Raw genomic sequence first — 14733 nt, forward strand, 5'->3', positions numbered from 1 at the left:
AGAAAATCACCCGACTTCTACCGTTAGGCCTAAGCATTTTTAAGCGTACTTAATTTACCCAGGTGACAAGGATAGGGTAAACAAAGAAAACCAAGGATAAATGCAGCAATTGTGTCCAAACAACTCCTACAAGCCTTGTGTTGTTTGTAAATTGGATGTACAAGCTTTATAGATATACTAGGTGTATGCCCGTGCGTTGCTACGGAATCAATATGATGCAAAAACACTAATTATTATTCTATATTTTTGTTAGCATCACTAAAAATAGGTATTTACATACCTTAAAAGATATATAAGATTGTACATGTGCTTTGTCATTGATTAAAAAAATAAACAATGATAAATATGTAGAGAATATTAATCAACATCACAAATTAAAACATGATAAATACATAACTGACCCAAAGTTCATACATAACTGAATACATAGCCGACCCAAAGTTCATACATCAAGTATATTTCTTCTTCCTCGGTGTAATTTTCTTGACAAACTGCCTATATAACACAAATGATCAATATATATCGATCAATGCCCAAATAAATCCAAAGATGTTGACATTTTGCTCACCTTCTAGTCAACCGATTAGAGCTGCCCTGGAGAATTTTGCTGCACTTTCTTGCATATTTTCATCAACAAGGACACCACTTCCTCAATTCTAAAGATCGGGTATAGAAAGCAAGGATAAAAGCATCTTACTGTATGTCCATGATGTCTGCTGAGATGGCTTCTGGTGAGAGGGGGACACCAACCACTGTCTCTTGTATCAACATCTACAGGCAGTAAAGGCTAAAACAATGAGTAGTCTGCATTATCACATATGAAGTGATGATACCCATAAGTGTAGCCACAAGCATGCTCCTCCCTTTACATGGATCTAAACCATCAAATGAAGATTTCTTTCTTAAAAAACAAAATATGTTAGGTGCAATGAACTAATTGTATCTCAAAAAACAAGAGCCTAGAACATTATGACATTAAAAAACCGTTGTGACTTCTCTAAACTAAAGTACACATGAGTATGATCATAAGATAGGCCACAAGCTATACTCACTCAACATCTGAATACTTCTGTGGAATTAAGCTGTGTAGCGTCGTGCGATGCAGTAGAGAATAGAAAGGGGTTAGATTTTTGCGAGTGTTGGGGGAAGGAGGTAGGGTGCGAGTGTTGGAATTAAGCTATACTCACTCAACATCTGAATACGGTGTTGGGGGAAGGAGGTAGGGTGCGACGTCGAGGTGGGGCACAACAACGTGGGGAAGGGGTTAGATTTTTGCGAGTGGGGTTGTGGGAAGCTGTGTAGCGTCGTGCGATGCAGTAGAGAATAGAAAGGGGGAGGAATAGCGCCAGAGCGGGCGTGGATGTCGGGGGGAGTGGGCGTGGGCGACGGGATTCTCGGCGAGGTGTGTGGATGACGGGAACGCGAAGGGAGCGGCGTTGATGTTGGAGGGGGTGGGCGTGGGCGGCGGGATTCTCGACGAGGCGCGTGGATGTCGGGGACGCAAAGGGCGCGGGTGCAGGCGACGGGCGCGTGCGTGGAGATCAGGGGGGCGAGCGGGGGCATGGGTGGTGGTCTACACTATTGCCTTAATAGTTAGTAGAGATTGTAGGGTGGATGGCCACTCTGGAATGATTTAATAATAATAATAAATTACTTAATAATTAATACAAAATTGTTATGCCAATCCTATATGGTAATGAGTGTTATTTCAGGTTCGTAATTTAGGTTTAGATAGATAAGGTAACTTAATTACGACAATGCCACTGATGCTAGATCATTTATTCATCCAGAAGGTTTACGAAATTAATTATATCAGCCATACGGTTACATTGGTCCAGCAAGTCAATTTCTTAACCTCCAAGCATATGACCAAGCCCATTACACCATTACATTGTTGGATCCGCCCATCGTATTATTGTAGCCTGTTGGTTGTGACCAGCTCCAAATTAACCAATCCATTGGGAGGAAGAGAACTGCTACTATGGCGAGCCTCCTCCAGAAGTCCGTAGACGCTGTGGAATGGGACGCTGAGGACATCTCCTGTCACAATACCACCTCTAATAGGAAGGAGTATACATTTGTTGTCCAATTTGAAGATCAGCAGATTCACAATGAATCATACAAAGTTCACTGTCCTTCGAAACTAAATGTGTCCTTAACTACTACTTGTGTGGAAATGTGAGAAGCTGAGTGACTGTGAGTGATAAGAAAGTGAAGAGCAAAAACTCACAATGGAAGAGTAATACGTGAATGGAGTGGCTGGCCAGTAGTCTACAAAGTATAGACATAATACATAGAAAGATCCAAAAGACCAACCCAACGCAAGACACAAGTACAATTCAATCCTGGTTCAGTTTCTGCCAGAAACCTATTCATGTGTGCAGCTTGCCAGAGATGCAATACATCAAGCAAAAAATGCCAAAAACGAGGGAAGTTAATTCTCATACCAGACAGGATGTTTCATTCTCGTACAAGTTAATTCTAAAAAAGTTCTTCATCACTCTTCACATCTTCTAGGACTGATGCGAATACTCGATTAAACAACTTTGTCATAACATATTTCTCAAGTCCCTAAAAGAGAAGTCAAACGTTGTCATATGCTACAAAGAGTAAAAATTCCAGCACATATAACTATTACTCAGTATACAACATAATAAAATGATAAAATATTAGTAGATATACGGTATAATATAATGATAAACTATTAGTCCGTATACAACGTAATAAAATGATAAATTATCCTTTTTTGCAAGATGTAGTGCCGGTTTTTAAAATGATAAATTACTGGCCTCTGACGCGATACCAATTCCAGCTTCATAACAATCATTCGATGAACTTGTAACAGAGATCAATCATGTTATGTGCTCCAGTGGTGTTGAGGTACATAAGTGATGGAATAGTTAAAATTATACATGCAGTTGCTCATTTATTGAGCCAAATAAACTACAGATGTAATGCCAAATCACATTTTTTTTGGCGAACAGAACAGATAATTTACATTTTACATATAATCATCAAACAATATGATACACATTGAAGGCAAGAATGAATTGCAAGGGCTGAAGTGGTGATCGTACAGATTAGTTGCAAATATTATCTTGTATAACTTAAGTAGTTGCATACCTGATGGGTTGCATCTCCAGTGAAAAGCCAGTCCTGATTTTCATTGCTCTCCGAAATGACACTATCAACCTTCTGGTAATCTTGTGCAACTTCATGAAATGGTAATTGTTTGGGATTTAATCCCTCATCATTAGACTCGGTAGATACATCTGTAGTATTGTTATCTTCAAGATCACGCTTTTTGCATGAGGAGTTCTGTTCCACAATATTGTCATGAGTATCACACTTGACAGGTAGGACAACTATTTCCGATTTCAACTCATGTGCAGTTTTTGTAGAGTCAGCACTTATCTCTTCCCTGGAATCAAAGTTTATAGACACTTTTTGGTCTACTTGCTTTTCTGATGAAATCTTTTGATCAGGAAGAACTCCTTCATCAATGCAGACATCCTTGACAAAATGGACACCGTAATCAGAAGAAAGATCTGTGTCTGGCAGTTTGATCTCTACAACATCCTTGTCATAGGAGTAATCCTCAATGCGTGTCTGCCGAATTTTACCTCCATTTAGATGCTCAGCCTTCACAAAGCTAACTTCAGATTGATTGGTTTGCTCAACCATTTTATCTGCCTCAACTTTGTGATTACTTTATCTTTCAGGAAGCATATTCTGCTTGTATTGCATCATGATTTTTGTCATGACAGCTCTATGCATTGCAGGAAGCAAACAGACACACACAAAAGAAATAACTACTTTGCCTTCTTGACATAGTAGACACCCAAAAATCATTATAGTAGCTTACCAGATTTGGTGCAACCCAACCTAGAGAAGTCGATACAGCTGTCATGACCTAAAATTAATAACTAAATCAATTAAATTATTTGTTAAAAATTGAACATATAATAAAAGGATACCATATGTCAGCATGTAAAATTCAGAATATACTCACTCTTAGTGCAGTTAAACAGCCTGCTAATACGAGTTTCCTAGGATGGCGCATAGCCAGAATCTAGCAAATATAAATACAGAGCATGAGTATGATACGATACTTCATACTACTGTAGTACAGGATAGTAGTAGTAGTAGTAAAAAAACAAAGCTTGAGCTCCGTGCTGAGTTTGTGTACATGAAAAGAGATCAAATGAACAATAAGTTTTGGCGCTTAAAGACAATAGCAGAGAGACAGAATGGGATGTTAGAGCATCTCCAGAGATGTTTTTACCCTACAAAGATTGGTGGAAATTGATAAGAAAAAAATTCATGTCGTGTGCTGATGATCAATGGAAGATTCGCTCTGTCTGTTCTCTCTCTTGCATTCGGACAAAGACAGGTTTCTGAAATAACCTTTTCAAACAACTATCAAACTGACAAAATTTAGTATGTAATGCGCCAGCGTTGCTCAACCACCTGAACGGCAGTAGTTTTTTTCTCCAAACATTCGTACAATATAAACATATAGAAAGAGGTTAGTGCCGACTGGCAGCAACATGAATCCTTACACGACACGGAAGGTGAGACAGGAGTACAGGACACTCCCTCTCCTGTGGCGCTCACCAGTTGCTTCCACCCGATCTCTTCGATCTGCACGCGCAAAAGTCCAAATAGAAAAACGCCATGCCACCAACCCCACATATGGGCAAAAAAAAGATTTCCTTGCAGCATATGTCAGCGCAACCACAGCATTTCGTCGAGCGGCTGGCGTACCTGCGCGAACACGGAGCTGTAGAACACGGGCGGCCGACGGGGAGGTGGCTCCGCTTCCGCCGGAGCATCCTGCCGAGTATCCGCGCATGCCTCCTCGCCCGCCCGCCGCGGGGAGCGCCATGCTGTTTGTTGGCCTCGGATCCCCTTAATCGCGGAGCATCGACGTCGATGAGAGATCCGCGAGCGGTCGCGGAGGATGAAGGTGCGCGCCGCGGGATGGAAGGTGAGCGCCGCGGGGATCGCGGCTGCGGGATGAGTGGCTGTGCGGAGGATGGAAGGCGGAGGATGAAGGTGCGCGCTGCGGGATGGAAGGTGAGCGCCGCGGGGATCGCGGCTGCGGGATGAGTGGCTGCGCGGAGGATGGAAGGTGAGCGTCGGCGGCTGCGGGATGCGGGGGAGGTTCGGCCGCGGGCGTGAGCAGAGCGGCAGAACGTGCACCACGCGATTGTGGACGCCTACAGTATTCACATAATAGTAGTAGAGATTTATAATTTTGTACAAAGGCGGTTTATCTCCTCTATAAATAGATGAACAATATCTTGTATAAAATATTTTTTTTGGCAACAAACTCTTATTTGTCTAACTTCCGAAGCTACCTTCAAGGTTCTTGTTCTTAAAAAGCCGAAGACATAGTTGTAATTATTTAATATAAGAAAAGATGAATAAAGTGTTAAGATATATGCGATAAGTTCCATATAGTGCTTCGCATTATCTTTTTCATATCATTTCATTTATGTTTCTTTTTAAAAACTTTTATCATTTGTTCGTTCCATATAGTGCTTCGCATTATCTTTTTTCATATCATTTCATTTATGTTTCTTTTTAAAAACCTTTATCATTTGTTCTAACACTTCGAGTGTTATATTATAGGATGAAGATTTTGATATTCAACTTATGTTTCCTTGGTTTTCGATACTTTTAAATGATTAAAATCAAGTACCAACACCTGATTTTTAAACGTTTTTAAGGAAACCAAAAGAAAAGAGGAGGAAAACTGGAAAAGACCCAATTCTCCACGGCCAGAGGGAGTCCAACTCCGCCTCCAGCACTCACGCTTCGTCTGCTGACCCTACCCATCGCGGCCGCCGCCGGCTCGCCGCTGCTGCCAGGCGCTATGCGGCCTTGCTCCCGCATACTCGCGGCGCGTCACTTCGTCCGCAGCTTCCGGTTCGATCCCTCCCAAACTACCTCCCCCGCTGCCGGATTTCGTCGGCTGACCGGAGCCAACAGGCCGTTCGTGCCGAAACCTCTCTTTGGCATTCTCCTCGGAGGCTTCAGATCGAACTGTGGCGTACTGCCTGGGAAAGGGGTCCCCTTGGGCAGCCTCGGCAGCTTCCTGCCGGACTCTGCCTACCAGCTGCACGGCGCGCGGCTTCAACGAGATACGGTAATCTGTTCTTATTGTCGCAGTTTTTTTTTGGATTCGGGTCTGTCTGGAGGCAGTAATGGATGCTAGCGAACTTGTTTTTGTTAAAATACATATGTTTAAGTACGCGTAGTTATAGATGAATATTTGGCAGTAAAACAGTGGACAATAGTGCTAGTGGTTTCCTAACAAGCTGATACCGCTAGTGATTCCTTAATAGCTTTGTTGATAAACAAAACATAGAGAAAACATTGTTGACGATCAGAGCCTTAGAGCAACTCCAACAGCATCGCTAAACTGATTGGTTTCGGTAAAAAAAGAGAAATCCAATCAAAATGGCATCCAACAGACTCGTCATCTACCTCTCTTCTCTATCTGGCTCGTCATCTACTCCCCCTCGTTAGGCATATTTGCCGAGGGCCTCCCACTCGCCATCTCTGCACCATCCTAACCTCCCACCGACCACCTTTGTGCCAATTCCCTGATCTCGCTTTTTTCTCCCGCTCACATGCCGTACCTCGCCACCACGACCAGCTACAGGCGTACAGGGCTACAGGGCGTTGATGCATGTTGCGGCGGCAGTCTTAGCTACAGGCGTTCGACTCCCACCTGGCTAGAATTGCGGCTGCGCGTCCATAGCCTGAGAGTGGAACTCGCGGTGGCAGTCTTCAGGTGTCCAATTCACTGCTGGCAGGAACTGCGGCTGTGCGTCCATAGCCTGGGAGTGGAAATCGCGGTGGCAGTCTTCAGGCCTCCAATTCGCTGATGGCATGAAACTGCAGCTGCACGTCCGGCAATTCGTTTCTGGTGGCGTCGGGTGGATCACGTGCACTACAAGTTCCATGAAAGGCTAAATTTAGAGAGTTTGTCGGTTAACCCACCCTTTAAGAAGTTGTCTATTTTAAAAAAAATTCTCCACAAAACTCTATATTTAGCTATGATTTATAAATATGCTCTTGGAGTTGCTTTTAGGGAGAGTTGTTGTATTGTTACACTTTTATTTTTTTATGGATGTAAAAAGACATATGAAAGTATAGATGTTATGGTTGGCCACCACTATAGGCGCCAACCGCAGGTCACAGGCGGCCAGAGAGATTAGATAAGGCTTATCTAATAGAAGAGAGATTATCTCAGGTTAGTTAGATATAGATGAGAGATTATCTCAGGTTAGTTGGATATGGATTAGAAGAGATCTCAGATCTCTTATCCTTAGATCAAGATAAGCATTGGCAGGGATATAAATACTTGTAAGTGGTCGTCTAATGGAATCAAGCAGAAGCAACCATTGTTGCTACCTGCGCCCAGCAGCCCCTCTCGCCTCCTCTCTGTTCTGCGCAGCACCTAGAGATGGCAACGGGTACAAACCCGCCGGGTTTTGCTATCCCAAACCCGTACCCACGAAAAATATTTACACCCATTAAAAAACCCATACCCGTGACGGGTTTGAAATTTTGCCCAAACCCGTACCCATCGGGTTAGCGGGTACCCACGGGTTACCGGCGGGTTTTATCTCCAATATACTTATTCTTTTTATAATCAATAAGTATCGTAATGATTAATGAGATCATGGTCTAAAATTTATGTAATGAACAACGAGTTCATGATTTGGTATAAAAAATATTAGTAGAGAGAATTAAATACAAATAATAAGTTGTATAATCAAGTTACCTTACACTAAGTTATACATCCACCACATATAACGCTAGTAATAACTATAATAGTAAGCAAGCAACACACTCACCAACTACTTATTACATTCACTATTTGATAAAAAAAGGAAGTAAATAGGTAGATAACAAGTTTGTTGTTCGTTTATAAAATAAAATGACAATATACACTAGGTTTGATCGGGTTTAAAAAACCCACGGGTTCACGGGTTTGGGTACTATAGGAACAAACCCGTACCCATGAACCCGTCGGGTATACATTTATGCCCATTAACAAACCGATGGGTATGAAAATTGACCCAAACCCGTACCCTAATGGGGTAAAAACCCATCGGGTTTCGGGTTTCGGGTACCCATTGCCATCTCTAGCAGCACCCAACAGTACCTGCGCCCAGCAGCCCCCGCCTCCTCTCTGTTCTGCACCAGGAACACCCAGTCACGGCGTCCCGATGCCGGGATCTCCAGCCCACTCCATCATCTCATCCCTATTCTCTACGAGACATCCCAGTAGGATCCGCAATCCTATCAATCTGATATTGGCAATGTCAGTTCCTCCACCCACCACCTCCACGCCACCAGCGACACCTGCGCCCCCACCACCGCCCGCCACATCCCCTGCCCTCCATTCTCCCTTACCCACACCACCCATAACCCTGGAATCCGTCGCACAAGCAGTCACCGATCTCACCCGTTCCGTGGCGGCCATCACCACCTTCCTGCCATCCATCAACCCAACACAGCACCACCTCCATCCATCGCCACCATCCTTACCACCGGTGTCGGTTCCTCAACTCCTAGGGCCCACCCAAACAACCAAGAATTCCGTCCCCATCCACCTCCTGCCCATGCCACCATCGCCAATTCCGTCATACATCCTGCCACCACCACAACCCCCCAATACATGATGGCGACAATCTCAACACAACCACACCACCCAACCCTAGCCCCAACAAGGTTTTTTATGGCGGGGTCGATGGAACCTTGATTTACATGGAGCCGACCAATGACCGTGGCAGCCCTATTATCCCGTAATGCCAGGGCATCGCCCCGGACACAACATCCACCATGACCCCACCCCGTTTCTACAAGCTAGAGTTCTCCACCTACGACGGCGCTGCAGATCCCCTCCACTGGCTCAATCAGTGCGAGCAGTTCTTCTGAGGCAGCGGACGATGGCCTCGGATCGCACATGGCTGGCTTCCTACCACCTCACAGGCGCAGTCTAGATGTGGTACTATGCCCTTGAGCAGGACGAGGGTATGCTCTCATGGGAGCGCTTTCGTGAGCTGTGCTCCCTTTGCTTTGGCTGACCGTGTGGGGTACACGCCTCTCCAAGTTGGCGTGCCTTCTGTTCACCTCCACAGTGTAGGACTACGCCGACCGCTTCAACATAGTGTTGTGCCACTCCCGCAACCTCTCGGCATCCCAGAAGCCTGAGTTGTTCGTGGGTGGGCTCCCGGACCACATCCGCATCGACGTCGAGCTTCGCGAGCCGCGGGACCTCCAGTCGGCCATGTACTTGGCTCGGGCCTTCGAGACCCGCGCAGCAGCGTCGCCGCCGGCCCCGACATCACGGGGCGTTGAACCCCTGCCGCGCCAGGGCCAGCCTGCTCCAAATCGAGCCCCGCTGGGCGCGCTGCTGCAGCAAACGCCGCCCCGGCACCTGGGCAGCACGCAAGCCCCGATAGGAACCGGTGATCGTGCTCGCCAGTTCCGTCGTCTCTCTCCGACTGAACAACAAGAACGTAGGCGTCAAGGACTCTGCTACAACTGCGACGAGCCATACGTCCACGACCACGCCTGTCAATGCCTCTTCTACTTGGAGTCGGCCGACTTCATTGACAACGATATCCCGACCAACATCTCTGCTGCAACATGTACTGATCCGGGTGGATGAACTTTCGTCGCCTCTATCCCGACTTCCAGCTCGTCCTCTCGAGCTGTTTGTGCAGACGGGGAGAGATGTTATGGTTGGGCACCACTATAGGCACCGACCACAAGTCACGGGCGGGCAGAGAGATTAGATAGGGCTTATCTAATAGAAGAGCGATTATCTCAGGTTAGTTAGATATAGATGAGAGATTATCTCAAGTTAGTTGGATATGGATTAGAAGAGATCTCAGATCTCTTATCCTTAGATCAAGATAAGCATTGGCAGGGATATAAATACTTGTAAGTGGTCGTCTAATGGAATCAAGCAGAAGCAACCATTGTTGCTACCTGCGCCCAGCAGCCCCTCTCGCCTCCTCTCTGTTCTGTGCAGCACCCAGCAGTACCTGCGCCCAGCAGCCCCTGCCTCCTCTCTGTTCTGCACCAGGAACGCCCCATTCACGGTGTCCCGACGCCGGGATCTCCAGCCCACTCCATCATCTCACCCCTATTCTCTACGAGACATCCCCGGTAGGATCCACAATCCTATCAATAGGCTTCACTTGTATATCCCACACTCTTGTTCGAAGGAGACCTTACTCACTTGTATAATCCCCTTGTGCCCTGATTAGGCGTAGTGTGGTTCCGCTATTGTAATCTAAACCTTCTTTCCTCCTTAATTGAATGGCATAACTCCTGCCCTTAGTAAAAAAGCAGAAAAAAGCATAGCCTTCACTTCTATAAAGTTGTCTTTATCGAGGTTTGCTTCTGGCTTAGTCCATCAAGGCTCTAGATAATTCGAGCCAAAAAACTTTTAGTTTCGTAAGGTAGATGCAAAAAGGCCATAGGCCAAAATGTTGCCTTTGTTCTGTTGTTAAGGAATGCGTTCAAAGTCTGTTTTTGTGAATTTTGCTATGTATGCAGAGAGGTAATGCATTCTCCACATCCGCCAATGCTGTGACAGTTAAGAAGCCAGTTGGTGACAAGGTCCAGAAAGATGCATCAAAAAAGGATATTGATGAGGAGATTGCTGATTCTCAGATATTGAAAAACCTTGGGAAGTACTTATTGTTGAATGACAGCCCTGACTTCCGCTTTAGGGTTGCCTTGTCGTTGGTCCTGTTAGTTGGTGCAAAGGTAAAGGCATAAATCTACTCCCTCCAATTTGAAAAGTCCCTTTGGATTTTTGTAGAAGATCCATTACCTGTGCTACATTGTTGTTTCCCCCTTTCCTTTATGAAAAGGACTTACTTGCCCTACGCTAATGTAAATTGACAAGTTCGATGCAATCTGTTTGTTGGATGCGAATCTTTAGACTGTTCTTCACCAGATTCCACACTTCATCTTGTTTCATAGTAAACAAGGCTACAACTAGCCATCTACTGTCACTGTTAAACAAGAGGGTGAACAGTGTCCCTACTAATAGGATAGAAGATAGATAAAACAGGCTGAACTAAAAAGATGGAAGTTATTGCATGACTGCTCAGCTTTCTTACTTGGCCCTTTGCATTTGCTATGAACACCAGGTTATAAATGTTCAAGTGCCTTTCTTGTTTAAGCTAGCTATCGACTGGCTTGCAGCCCTTGGTGGTGCTGAAGCTTCCCTGGCATCATTCACTGAAACTAATGCCACCCTATTGGCTCTATTTGCAAGCCCAGCAGCTGTTCTGATAGGATATGGAATCGCACGATCAGGAGTATCAGCCTGTACAGGTAAACACCTTTTCTTATATGTCATCAGTTGCTCCCCACCATCCCCACAAGATACATGCACAAAACACCCACCCCCCCACTCACCCAAAAAAGACGCTGAAGCTCATCAGAGCTTGTAAATAACTAATAAGCATTCTAGGTCCCCTTCTTTGCCCCCCACCCCCCTCTTGAAATGCACAGGATTGCCTTTTGTTTAATCTTTTTTTCCCTTGTGATGGTTTCTGTGTTCCCAGAACTGCGAAACGCTGTATTTTCTAAAGTGACTTTGAGAGCAATCCGTTCAGTATCCAGAAAGGTAAATGTTTGAACTTATTGTCTTATTTCCATGCACACTCATCTTTATATTGTCCATTCTTTGTAGCTGTCCAGATAATTAAACACAATATGGATCTTTTTTTTTTGGCAGATTGTAGTTTTCCTGTGTATTTCTGTATTCATGAAATAAGTACAATTACTTCCAGCCATTGATTGAGTGATCATATGGATTTTTTTCTGCAGTATTGTGTTCTATGTATTTATGCATGTTTTTTTGTTGTTGGTTGAATGGACATGGTCAGAGCGGTACCCACCAATGAGAAGCTTTTCATAGGAGATCTCAATGGTCATGTAGGTTCAACAAATGTAGGTTATGAGCTGGCTCATGGAGGTTTCGGGTATGGTAGTAGGAATCAAGAAGGAGAGGATATTTTGGACTTTGCTGTAGCCTACAACCTAGTGATAGCCAACACTTTCTTCAGAAAGAGAAATTCTCATTTGGTGACTTTTAGCAGTGGCCATCGTTGGAGCCAGATCGACTTCGTGCTCACAAAGAGAGAAGATAAACAAGCTTGTTTAGATTGTAAGGTGATACCTGGAGAGAGTGTTGTGTCCCAACATAATCTTGTGGTGGCTGACTTCCTTTTTCAGATCAGTACCCGTAGGGTTAAACAAGCCAAAACTGCGAGGACGAAGTGGTGGAAACTCAAAGGGGAGATATTCGAAGTTTTTAGGGAAAGAGTTTTTGTGCAGGGCGCTTGGTCCGAAGAAGAAGATGCAAACAACATGTGGGTGAAGATGGCAACTTGTATTAGGAAGGTGGCGTCAGAGGTGTTTGGAGTGACCAAAGGGAGCATTGGTGAATCTAAGGATACTTGGTGGTGGACCGAGGATGTTCAAAAGGCAATAAAAGAGAAGAAATAATGTTACAGGAGCTTGTTCCATGACAGGAGCGTGGTCAACATAGAGAGGTATAAGGTGGCAAAGAAGACTGCAAAGCGAGCTGTGACTGAGGCAAAGGGTCGAGCCTATGATGATCTTTACCGAAGACTAAGTACAAAAGAAAGGGAGAAAGATGTCTATAAGATAGCTAGGATTCGAGAAAGGAAGACGAGGGAGCTCAACCAAGTTAAATGCATTAAGGATGAGATGGATCAACTCTTGGTGAAAGGACAAGACATCAAAGAGAGGTGCCAGAGGTATTTTGACAATCTTTTCAATGGTGAGAATGAGACTATGGACATCTAATTGGATGACTCCTTTGATGATTTAAATAGATGCTTTGTACACAAGATCTAAGAATCAGAGGTCAAAAAAGCTTTAAAGAGGATGAAAGGGGGGCAAGGCGGTGGGTCTGGATGGTATCCCAATAGAGGTGTGAAAATGCATTGGGGATATTGCTATCATTTGGCTAACCAAGTTGTTCAACCATATTTTTCGATTAAACAAGATGCCCGATGAGTGGAGGAGTACATTAGTACCAATCTTCAAGAACAAGGGAGATATTCAAAGTTGTACCAACTATCGAGGGATTAAGCCCATGAGCCACACTATGAAGCTATGGGAGAGAGTTATTGAGCATCGTCTGAGAGAAATGACCACCATGAACCAATTTGGATTTATGCATGGAAGGTCAACCATGGAAGCAATTTTCTTAATGAGGCAGGTCATGGAGCGATATAAGGAGCAGAAAAAGGACTTGCATAGGGTTTTTATCGACTTGGAAAATGCCTATGATAATGATAAAGTACCTAGGAATCTCATGTGGTGGGCATTGGATAAGCATAAAGTCCCAACAAAGTATGTTACGCTCATCAAGGACATGTATGACAAGGCTGTGACTAGTGTCCAAACAACTGATGGTGATACTAATGTTTTCCCGATTAACATAGGACTACATCAAGGTTCAGCTTTGAGCCCTTATCTATTTGCCTTAGTGATAGATGAGGTCACGAGGGATATACAAGGAGATATCCCTTGGTGTATGCTTTTCGCTGACGATATAGTTCTAGTAGATGAAAGCCGTGAAGGAGTAAATAGAAAGCTAGAGTTATGGTGTCAGACCCTAGAGTCAAAAGGATTTATAATTAGCAGGACCAAAACCAAGTATATGATATGTGACTGGTACTACAATTAGTGAGGATGGAGATGTAAGTTTGGGAGGCCAGGTATTACCAAAGAAGGACACCTTCCTTATTTGTGATCGATGCTACAGAGAGATGGTGATATTGATGAAGATGTATTCCATAGAATCAAAGCGGTGTGGACGAAATGGCGTCAAGCATCGGGAGTCCTATGCGACAAGAGAGTGCCACAGAAGTTGAATGGCAAGTTCTACAGGACAACGATTAGACCTGCTATGTTATATGGGGCTGAGTGTTGGACTACTAAGAGATGACATATCCAACAACTAAGTGTCGCAGAGATGCGTATGTTGCGTTGGATATGTGCGCACACAAGATTGGACTGAGTGAGAAACGATGACATACACGATCGGCTAGGAGTAGCACCAATTGAAGAAAAGCTTATTCAATACCGGTTGAGATGGTTTGGGCATGTCCACCGGAGACCCCTAGAGGCACCGGTGCATAGAGGCATCATAAGGCGAGACAATAATGTGAAGAGAGGTAGAGGTCGACCAAACTTGACATGGGAGGAGGCAATCAAAAGGGACTTGAAGGAATGGAATATCCCAATAGAGTTGTGTTTGGATAGAAGTGCTTGGAAATAAGCTATCCACTTGTCCGAACCGTGATTAGGTCTTTTTCCTTTTAGTGCTCTCAAAAGCTTTTCCCTACCCTTTCTCTCTGTTTCCCTTTTGGTGACGTTGGGTTTCAACTCTAGCTTACCCCAACTTGCTTGGGACTTAAAGGCTATGTTGATGTTGATGTTGGTTGAATGGACATGTTATTGCTGTGATGCTTATATGCGCATTGGAATATTTTCTTAGCTAAAGTTGTTTTTGAAGATTGCACTTTTTCCGTATGATGAAATTGAAATCATAATTGAAGCATCAACCTTTAATCTATCTTGGGCACTGGTTACTTCTGATTGTCAAAGCAAAGGTGTGCAGCGAGAATTACTAGATTGATTATG

At 44.3% G+C, this 14733-nt stretch overlaps 2 protein-coding genes across 16 annotated transcripts in view; one reads left to right on the top strand and one right to left on the bottom strand.

Moving 5' to 3' along the window:
* Window positions 1–1764: 1764 nt before the first annotated feature.
* Window positions 1765–5455, bottom strand: LOC100191594 (uncharacterized). 13 transcript variants are annotated; one of them, XM_008670137.3, is made up of 7 exons: window positions 4768–5454; window positions 4563–4644; window positions 4013–4072; window positions 3866–3913; window positions 3624–3769; window positions 3124–3513; window positions 1765–2571 (listed from the first exon to the last, which is right to left on the bottom strand). In XM_008670137.3, exons 5-7 carry the CDS (start codon window positions 3627–3629, stop codon window positions 2482–2484), a joined length of 486 nt encoding a protein of 161 aa, XP_008668359.1. In that variant the 5' UTR covers window positions 3630–3769; window positions 3866–3913; window positions 4013–4072; window positions 4563–4644; window positions 4768–5454; the 3' UTR covers window positions 1765–2481. The 13 variants fall into 13 exon arrangements, with proteins under 13 accessions (XP_008668359.1, XP_035821373.1, XP_035821358.1 ...); XM_035965480.1 differs by having other exon boundaries at window positions 3124–3769; XM_035965542.1 differs by lacking the exon at window positions 3624–3769 and having other exon boundaries at window positions 1782–2571; window positions 4768–4901.
* Window positions 4676–14733, top strand: part of LOC103634613 (ABC transporter B family member 25, mitochondrial) — a 30770-nt gene continuing 20712 nt past the window's right edge. The window contains exons 1-5 of one of the 3 annotated variants that reach the window (XM_008657089.4): window positions 4676–4990; window positions 5736–6154; window positions 10594–10806; window positions 11196–11382; window positions 11616–11677. In XM_008657089.4, coding sequence (XP_008655311.3) covers window positions 4678–4990; window positions 5736–6154; window positions 10594–10806; window positions 11196–11382; window positions 11616–11677 — 1194 coding nt within the window. In that variant the 5' untranslated portion in view covers window positions 4676–4677. Of the gene's footprint in view, window positions 4991–5039; window positions 5135–5735; window positions 6155–10593; window positions 10807–11195; window positions 11383–11615; window positions 11678–14733 lie in introns of those variants that run through there. The other 2 variants (XM_008657092.3, XM_020546364.3) reach the window with 2 other exon arrangements.

The sequence above is a fragment of the Zea mays genome, chromosome 1 (assembly GCF_902167145.1).
Source record: "Zea mays cultivar B73 chromosome 1, Zm-B73-REFERENCE-NAM-5.0, whole genome shotgun sequence".
Taxonomy (NCBI): domain Eukaryota; kingdom Viridiplantae; phylum Streptophyta; class Magnoliopsida; order Poales; family Poaceae; genus Zea; species Zea mays.

Excerpts from the sequence above, each read along its gene's own strand:
- LOC100191594 (XM_035965465.1), bottom strand. The coding sequence starts at position 3,684 with ATGGTTGAGCAAACCAATCAATCTGAAGTTAGCTTTGTGAAGGCTGAG. Across the intron at positions 2,572-3,123 it reads CTGGAGATGCAACCCATCAG|GGACTTGAGAAATATGTTAT; the intron begins GTATGCAACTAC and ends CTTCTCTTTTAG.